Genomic DNA, 10177 nt, shown 5'->3' on the forward strand with positions numbered 1-10177 from the left:
TTGGAGTTACGTCTTCGGCGTATTAATTTTCCATAGTCTTAACACAATATGAAAAAGAACATTTTGTTCTGTTTACGTATATATTTTTAGAGCCAGGTGACTTTTGAAGGAAGTCTTCGCTTCGGGTTTTTTTATTCGCTTGATTAATTTTCATCATTTATACTTAAATTCGATGTTATATTAATTTTCCGTTATCGTGGAAACTGCCGTCAATTTTTAATTCAAGTTTTACGACCAAATTAGCCGCGAAGTACCGTAAGTTCAAGGTAACTATATATACCGCGTAGATATATTTAAACTCTTACTTCTGACTAACTGAATCCGATAATTGTCATTTTCTCGATCTCGATACGGCTATCTTAATCGGCACTTACATCGGGCATCCTCGGTGATGCTGGGCGTTATCAAAGGACGCGTGCATAAAAAGAAGAAATGAATATTTTCGACCCGTTATCAATACGCAACGATTATACCGGTCATTGACACCAGAATCCGTTACTTGCAGCCGTGCGCTGGATGCCAGAATCCTGTCCCGCCCGCTTGTTGTGCACAAGCCAAGTTATTCGAGAAAACGCGGAAATATAACAAACCGACCGACTAATTAAAGCCGACGTGAGTCAATAAAAATCTCAGGTCGCAATGCGCGAAAGTAATCAACGTCTCGTCTTTCTCACAAGTCTTTTACGTGTTTTTTTTTCCTCCCTCCCCTTTTTTTTCTTCTACTCCGAGATGAAACCGCACTCTCGCAGATCCGCCGGTCCTCAGATCTTCGCGCCGCCGTGTGATTTTTTAAGCGCGCGCATTGTGGCACAACGCGTATTTCTGCGGCGAACATAGCTTTTCCATTATCGCGGACGGGTCGCGCGTACCACACGCGCCAGAGAGAGTGCCTCGTCGTTCCAGATTCTATCCGTCGGCAGGCCGATACCGCGTTTAGCGTATGACCCGCATTCCGTCAAGCAGCATGAAATTTCGTCCGCGTCTCTTCATTCCCGGCCCTTCTTTCCGCCTCCCGGCCCGCGGGAGCCGGTTCTCCCGCGCTGTAAAAAGAATTACGTGTAAGTCGCCAGCCGTGGTAAACGTGAAGTTACCCTGTGAGAATTTAATAAGAATCGAGTAACGATCGTAAGAATTTTAGTTATTGAATTAATTAATAGTGAGACTTAATTTATAATAAACTTTTATAGGGTAGTAAATTTATTATGATTGGCGGCTTACATGTAATTTTTTTTTATTTTTTTTTTATGGCGCACTTTCCGCGTTACGGGCCTTCGTAATTATTTTTAATTTGTTAAAATTAACTTGCACAGACTAGTTGGCTGGCCTAAAATTTTCGAAGCAAATATAAAAAGGTATTAAATAATAAATAAATGGGGTCACTCTTTAACCGCCGACGGAAAGAAGAAATCCAATAAGAGCACCGTGGCGCCGCTTAATAAAACGTTATCGGGATGGAGCTTTAATCGTACATCCTGTTGATTTATGTCACACCGACATAGTTAAAAAAAAAAACAATATAATTGCACGGAAACGTGTATGGTTAAGCGAATTATCAATCGCAAGAGTAACGTTTGTCCATTAAACATGAAGACGTTAAATATTTTCATTATACAAGTCGCGCGTTGAACGTCTCACCGCGACACTTTAACGCAATAGCGCTAGATGTGTTACGCAATATCATTACGAAATTAGCACATCCTACACAGTTATTTCACAAACCGCCGTATCTCGAGTACGTTAAAAGTTCTATTTTCGAACCATTTGTTTCCTGTCCTAAAACATCACTCGTGAGCCACATTTGCTAAGCGGCGTATTTATTTTCTGCTTCGTACGGTAAGAAGAATTATTCTGCCTAAGCGTTTGTAAAAAGAAAATCGATTCTTTTCTCATTAGGGTGTCATTAATCGTGCAATATATCATTCTGCTTTATAAACGGAAAAAAAAAGAAAGAAAAGACTTTATTCCCTAATCTCGGAGCATCCCTGATAACTGGAAGCAATAAATTCACTCGGGACACTAGGTGTTTGTGCCGTATTAATAGTTATCGTTTAACTCGCGCTTACAAAATCGTTTGAACGTTTTTAAAAATAGATTTTATTTGGACGGGCGGCGCTATCACGGATTGTACAATGTTACCGTTGCATTTTATATGCGGGGAAAACAATACAACGATCTTCGATAGCGGGTACGAATTTATCTCAGAGTCAATTGCGCGAGTTATCAACGGGTACAACAATCACGCGATATTTAAAATGTTCCTGCAATTAGCGTTCGGATCGTTCGATTCCTGTTCGATTGGAGACGTGAAATTCACGAGCCCGTTACGCAATATCATCTTGAAGTTTGATTCCGGCGAACGAAGTGACGGGGCGGTACGTACCGGTTGCTGGCGCGAACATCGTCGGAATATTGCCGATCGCGGCGTGTTTCCCACCGAAATTGTCTCTAAATTTCTCCACGCTCCTCAGTGAATGACGATTCGTGGCCCGATGATAACTTTCATTAACGATCATTGAAGCGCAACGCCTTAATACATGCGAGAGACATTGAAATTGTGTTCAAAAGTCAAGCCGTTCTAATTCCAATTTAAATATATTCGCAAGCGCTCGTTAAAGCAATAGCGGCTCGAATGTATAAATTATTAATTAATTAAACACAATTTGCATAGAAAAGAAAAAAAAAGGAAAACTCGCACAGTCGGCAATTGGTCGTCAAATCGATATCGCGGTTATCGCGTTTCCGTGATTCTTAAATTTTGTTTAAAGCTACAGATTGTGAGCGCGAAAGTTTCACTTCGGACCGATTGATTAATTAGGAATAATCAATCTACTTGTCGTCTTTCGAGTAGCCGCATCGGTCATTGCCGGCAATTATCGCCTGGTTATAAACCAGCGGCGTAATGTCAAGGACACCGAGCACAAAGTACATGTTTAATTGAAGAAGAATCCGGACCAGTGGCGATGCTCTAGAAATTTAAAGCCGCGCTGGGCATCGCTCGTTGCCAAAGCCTGCTGGGCATCGTTTAACCGTGGCAAACATTTCGTTTAAAAATCGGCCGGTGGCGAGGGCGTGTGTCGCGTACAATCACCATCGTTCAGTAACAGTTAAGCAATTAAGAAATAATTTATTTGACGTCTGTGACGCGCGGTGGGGTTTGGCGTACCCCATTTTCCACTTATACGCGTTTATGACTTAAGGAATAGCCATCTGCTGATTCCTCTGCGAAACAACGTGCCGTAAGAGGCTTTAGGAGTAGCAGCGGGGTGCCGATATAGTGAGAGCCAGTCCTAGATTTGTCGTTACCGTTTGAAATTCAGTCTATTAATAACGCTGGGAGACGAAAAGAGGAGGGAAAAAAAAGCGCATAATTTAGACAAAAGTTATTCGAGTCACGGCGCCAGCGCCGAAATTTTGTAAGAGCCTCGTTATCGCGGATTAAGTGCGATTACCAACGGCATCAGAACCTGGTAATGTGCAGTGTGACAGATTTACGGTGATGACAGTGCGATTAGGTTTCCGCGCGGAGATACCGCGATGTATAAAGCTGTCGTATTTATTTGTGCCGCGACATTTGCCGCCGTGCGAAAATATGCGGCACAATGACAAAATGAGTTTCAAAGAACGTAGGTAACCGGATTCTCGCGCTAAAACTATTCGCACGTGTCTCTTCTGCGTCATCGCGTACATCCGATTTCTAATTAAATTCAAAGCCGACGTCCAATTAATTATTATGAACGCCGGTGAGATTAATTTCGGTTTTGTTGAATATTATAACGAAAATAATTACTAATTAGACGATAATTTTAATAGTTATCAATTTTTAGCAGGCGCGAGGTTTTTATCTCATGACACTTTCGCCCGAGTATAAATTCATTCCCGGCGTCAACAGCTTCTCTCATTCAGCGATCGGTTTTCTCTTTAAATGGCGAGACAATTTCACAATATCGCAAAAAGCAATTCAATTCCTTTCGCCTCTCTATACCATAAATTTTAATACACAGAGATTGGCATTTAACGCAGTCTTGGCGGAAAATGTGAACGTTTGTCAAAGAAAAATTTAGCGATTCCAACAGATCTGTGCACGAAGAAACACTGTGATAATATATGACGTATCATAACGCCAATAGTCGGGCATACGTGCCATTATTTGCGTATCAAAAATAACTGTTATCGTCAATCACTAGCATTCATAACACGCTCTCGAAACTACAGTGCCGAGCTCGCAAGCATAATCAGTACAATGATACAGTAGCATGTGACCGATAAGAAATCTTAGAAGTTCGTTTTATAAATAGGGAGCACGAGTGTTTACTTATTAATATTTTTTAATAATTTTTTACTTAAAATATTAATCGACAAGTAGATGGTTTAAAATTGAAAATCGAATATTATACTAGAAAGCAATCGATGATTAATTTTGAAATAATCGGAACTTTGTCCACAATCCAATTGATTAGATTACGGTATCATCTAAATAATTGTGAAATCTAGATAATCTACGAGACAAATTTTCAAGCTGCAGCCGAAATTGAATTAAAATAAAAAAATTAGTATTTTAATCGGAGCTCTTCCTTCTTCTTTTTCGTGGTCTTAAATCTAAAATAATTGAGCCTAATATCTTTTGAAATTAATTAGTGCAGCAGACGTGTTACGTAAAGTCGGCTTGTGTTTACTACTTTTATTCGTATGCATCGTTATTCGTGAGCTCTCGATTATGCTTGTCAGTTATTGATAACGCAATCGCTTCGCGCAAGAAACTTTTCCCGGATGAGCGAAACGTCTCGCAGAGTGGAATTAGCTGCTCTGAAGAAATCCACGCGGAAGAGGCCAAGTGCGAGTAACAATCGCGAGTGACTGTATCGCGTGCAAGGGCGGACGTAAATTTTGTTAAGTATTGTAAAATCTACTCGGAGGAATCGTCCAATCTCTTAGATCTCAAGCTGGAGAACGGAAAACCAGTCGTTCTCCTCAGCTCGCCGGAGACATTAGGCAGCGGAGGCTCGCGCAGCCGCTCTCCCACGAATCGCGATCGAGACGAATGTACCGGCAGATTAATCGATCATCGACGACACGAGCCCGTTCGCTTGTCACTACGTCGTGATATTCTGCGGTGATCGAGTGGATGTTTTATTCGTTGTGTACAAATTGCAGCCGAAAACAAGGTACGGCCCACTTAGCGGCAATAGATTATGAACCTCCTGAAATTGAAAGCTTTATTTTTGACTCGGCAAACGATCCGTTGACTCTTAACGGTAGTAGCTAATTAAAACTCAATTTACCAAAGCGTTGGACTTTACATTTCATTAATTATTACGATAGTTTAATTTTTTTTTTTCTTTTTCTTTTACTTTTTTTTACTTTTTTTTTTCTTTTTTTTATTTTTTTTATTTTTTTGCAGACGTCTTAATAAATGTACGTAACACATTTCCCGTAAAAATAATCGAAGTTTAATTTGAATTGCGCAAAAGAAAACCAATGCGTCTGTCAAGTTATTTAACCGACCAAGTCATTAAGTCATTATTAAATCATCGATTGGATCGAAGTATAATAAAAATACATGCATCGGCATTGCGAGATACGTCATACAAAAAAAGAAAAAAGTCATTTGAAATCTTAATCAGCAACGTAAAGGAATGAGAAAAATTATATCGCGTACATAACTAAACTAGATTTTTCTTTCAATATTGCGTGCAAATAATTATCGGCTTACGCTCGCGGCCTAACGCCGCACGTTCCCTTAAGGCATGAGTGTAGACCGGAGCTAATTTACGTCTGCGTAAATGTCCTTTCAGCGTAATCGTATGCGGCACCTAACGCACGAGAATAACCAGCGAGTTAAATAGCCTGTTACACGTGACGAGACATTCAAACAACCTCCCCGAATTCGCTAGAAGCCTGAGATGGCGAGCGTGGATCGAGATCTCGAGGACCTAATGGCCCACCTAGGTGAATTCGGCAAGTACCAGTTCCGGCAGTACTGCCTTCACCTGCTCGCCGCCCTTACGGCCGGGGTGCACATGTTGACTCTGCTGACGGTCGCAGCGGTGCCGCCGCATCACTGCGCCGTCCCGGGAACAAACGTATCTGTCCTGACCAGCGAGCTACTCAATTCCACCTCCAACAACTGGGGCAATACCTCGGAATTGTCGCCGGACCGTCTCCCGCGCCGCCTCGACAGCTGCCACTATTTGGATCTCGAAAACGTCACCCGGGAATGCGACTCGTGGACCTACGACACGACGTACTTTCAATCCTCGCGCGGCATGGAATGGAATTTCGTTTGCTCGCGACGCTGGATGGGCGCCGCTGCTCAATCCTCGTACATGTTCGGCGTGTTCTTGGGGGCGGTTACCCTCGGTAGTATGGCGGATAAGTACGGCAGGAAGATTATATTCTACGTGTCCGCGGTGGCGCAGCTGGTGCTCGGAGTGTTAGTCGCTCTGGTGAACGATTACTACGTCTTCTTGACGCTTCGTTTCTTGTACGGGATCTTCGGCTCCGCCGGGGCTTATATCACCGGGTTTGTGCTGACGATGGAGTTGGTGGGCCCGTCAAAAAGAACCGCGTGCGGCATACTGTTCCAGCTGGCCTTCGCCACGGGCTTCATGCTGGTAGCCGTGTGGGGCGCCGTGCTCAAGGATCGCATGTGGCTGCAGATCGTGTACGGAATGCACAGCGCGATTCTACTCGGGCACTGGTGGCTCATGGACGAATCACCCAGGTGGTTATGGGCACACGGCCGCGCCGCCGAGGCGATCGTCATCGTGCAGAAAGGACTGAAGGTGAACGGCAGCGACGTCAACGTGGACGCCGCCAGATTGATAAGCAAGTCGAAAGTACAGAGCGAGACTAAAGAGGACAAGTCGTACGGCGCGTTAGATCTCTTCAAAACGCCGAATCTCCGTAAGAAGAGCCTAAACATCTGCCTCAACTGGTTCGCGAACTCGATCGCTTATTACGGCCTGGCGCTCAACATAGGCAACCTCGTCGGCAATCCGTTCGTTATGCTATTTCTAAGCGGCGTGCTAGAAATACCGACGTATATTTTAATAATCTTTACCATGGACCGCACCGGCAGGAGATGCCTGATCAGCACGTTCTTGATAATAGGCGCCGTATGCTGCATTTGCGCCGCCGCTATCACCGGCGTGACCAGCGACCTGGTGGCCGTGGTGAAGGTCACGATAGTGCTCGCCGGTAAGGGCTGCATCGCCGGCTCGTTTGCCGTGGTGTACAACTACACGGCCGAGCTGTTTCCTACGGTGGTGAGGAACACGGCGCTCGGAATCGGTTCCATGTGCGCGCGTCTCAGCGGCGCTCTCACGCCCATGATCTTTCTCTTGGACTCGCTGGACCCGCGAGTACCGGCCATGCTCTTCGGGTTAATCGCTTTGGTAGCGGGCTTCCTCTCTCTCTACTTACCGGAAACGCTGAACCAGCCGATGCCGGAGACCATCGAGGACGGCGAGAATTTCGGCAAGGGCGACACTTGCTTCACCACCTGCTTAGGCGGCGGCGCGAAAACCGTCGAGAACGACCAGGACCTCACGATGGAAAAAATACACGAGAAAGACGAAAAAGAGAAATTGAGCGACATGTAAACGGGCTTATTATTGCAGGAAATTCGCTAAGTGCCTTCAATTAGTACTTATAGTTATAATAATACTCTAAAACGAAAGCGGACATGGTCCCGGCGTCATGAAAATGTCGTACTGTGTAGCTACATTAGTATCAGTCTGTAAGAGATACTTATTTTTTAATTGTGGTTGAACTCTCGCACTTTTATCATCGACGAAAAAATTTAGAAATAATTTATTTGTACAAAAAAGAAAAAGAAAGAAAAAAGAAAGAGGCATTATTAAATTTACATATACTTATGTATATATAAAAAACGAATTTTATACTAACAATATTTAATTTTTTATAAAAAAAAGAAAAGAATTAGATTTAATAGATTTCGAAATTTTAACGATAAAAACATACGTATGTAAGGCGTTAGTATTATAAACCTAACAATTACATTAACGTTACTCAGTAATTGCGCTCTCCGGCAAAGTTCCTTGATTTTTTTTTTAACCACTACTTTCTATCGCGATTTCGTTTCCTCGCGTGTGAATGCTTAACGATGAAGAAGATTTTAATTCTGCGAGTGGGCACTCTCCGCAGCAGACGCGATTAAAGTTCAATCTGCACCCTGTTTCCGCTCGTCGTAAAATATTTCTTGAGGTCGCTGAAGTAATCCTAGTCGGAGGGGCAGGGAAAAGACGGAGTAAAAGAAGTCAACGAGAGAGAATAAATTTGTTGACGTTCGACTTATCTCGCTACTTTTCAGCGAGATTAACTGGCCGAGGGAGGTTTAAGTGTTATGCGAGATAACTGGAAGAGCGCAGGGCGCTTTAAAGCGCACTATAATCCTAATGGCGCGGATGCAATTCAGAGAGGATCTTCCGGGAGAACCTCGGAGATCCTCGGCCCTGATGAAACCGCCGACTCACTCTTCTCTTCCTGGCTAATGGAAAAACTTTGTCGCCTGGCCCAACGCTTTTCCAATCATAAAGTTTGAAAAATGGTCACGTCGGTTATCCGCGGATTTTTTTTTTCTTCGCTACAAAATTAACGACGATAAGGAGAGATCCTGTCTTTGTGAAAAAATTCGATGAAGTTCACGCCGGACGCTTCAAACCGTAATTAAACCGATCCTTATTTGATTAAATTTTTTTAATTGATATTAAAATGCGAATCGTCGGAGATTGAATTATAAATATAAAATTGCGAATTAATTTTCAGGCGATTTATTTTAATTATTTGTTAAACTCAAACTAGGTGGCAAAGTAATGAAAATTAATCGCGCTTTATCTTCTTTAATCCCGTGTCAAATTGTGTCACGCAGTTAAGTAATAGCTAACACAACGTGTAATACGTTTCCCTAAAGTTTCCGATGTTCTCTGTTAGATCGGAGTTTCCGCGCTTCACGACATTCACCTGCGATATTGATTCCAAAAACTATATTCTATTAAAGAACTTGTATTTTAACGGTTCTTAAACGGATAGTAATAAGTCTTAATAAAAAAAAAAAATTATAATATTCAACAATGAAAAAGAAAAACTTTAAGTTAAAACGTAAAATAGATACGTAAAATAAAATACATTCTTGTTTAATGTCCGGAAACATTTTTTAAAGTAAGACTCGTTCCTTGGGAAAATTCGGACAAAAGCAGCAAAGCTTAAATTGATATTTGTGTACGTATATCTATTATCTATATCTATCGGACTTTGACGATCGTGCACTTACCTGCAATATCGAGCGTGTGTGGGTCCATGCGCGAAGGATGCTGGAGTCCGGGGTGTATACGGGAACACAGCAGCACGGTGGCAGGGAGCGCGCGTCGCCTACTGAACTCTCGCTCTGTTCTCACCCATTAAATCGCAGAAAACGTTGCATCAGCGCGCGCAACTCTGTCAAACACGGTGCCGACCGCTGCCGCAAATTCGATCTCTCGCTGAATTGGATCACGGAAGTGCCGTCGTGCAACCGAGTTTACGTACAGATGAAAGATCGCGAAATACGAGAGCTCGCGCGCAATCAATAGCGATCAAATAGCTTCAGAGCTGTTGGTTCGAGTTAATTGAACGCCGCTAATCCTCCCCGGTTGCCCTGCGTTCGAGAAATTGACTTCTGCATAGCGATCTACAATATTGAATCCCGTAACTTTGTAAATTATAGTTCCGGCGAATAGTTTTCAAATAACATTTCCTTGAATTTTTTTTATAATATTTTTTAAGTAGCAAACGGGGGATGATTATTATATTACGTTTGATTAATCTAATCTTTTTGTAATCATTTAAAAAAAATTTCAAATTATTATCTTTTATGTATTTTTTTTTTTCTTTTTTTTTCCCCGAATGCAATAGGGACAGATATTAATTTCAAGTTTTTATTTTCCAGGCAGAGCTCGAAAGCTCTGCCGTTTCCCTTGAGCAACAACTTTTTATTGCGCTTTTATATCTCCCTTTGCGACAATTCGAATGATAGAACTTTTTCCTCGAGTCGATTGAAAAGCCGGTTCGCGATCAATTTATCGTACCGCCAGACTTTAATTAAATCGATAGCATCTTCGGACGCACCGTAAAACAGTTGGACGTGTTCTAATTACGAATTCCCGGTGACTTAGTTGTG

At 42.5% G+C, this 10177-nt stretch overlaps 1 protein-coding gene and 1 long non-coding RNA gene across 2 annotated transcripts in view; both read left to right on the plus strand.

The window, feature by feature from the left end:
* The window catches only part of LOC139103836 (uncharacterized), a 43473-nt gene that overhangs the window by 16659 nt on the left and 16637 nt on the right, over positions 1–10177 (plus strand). The gene's annotated exons all lie outside the window — the stretch shown is intronic.
* Positions 4715–7910, plus strand: LOC139103686 (organic cation transporter protein). Its single transcript, XM_070658607.1, has 2 exons — positions 4715–5162; positions 5793–7910. The coding sequence occupies exon 2, from the start codon at positions 5901–5903 to the stop codon at positions 7599–7601; it is 1701 nt and encodes a 566-aa protein (XP_070514708.1). The 5' UTR covers positions 4715–5162; positions 5793–5900; the 3' UTR covers positions 7602–7910.

Source organism: Cardiocondyla obscurior, linkage group LG01, assembly GCF_019399895.1.
Source record: "Cardiocondyla obscurior isolate alpha-2009 linkage group LG01, Cobs3.1, whole genome shotgun sequence".
Taxonomy (NCBI): domain Eukaryota; kingdom Metazoa; phylum Arthropoda; class Insecta; order Hymenoptera; family Formicidae; genus Cardiocondyla; species Cardiocondyla obscurior.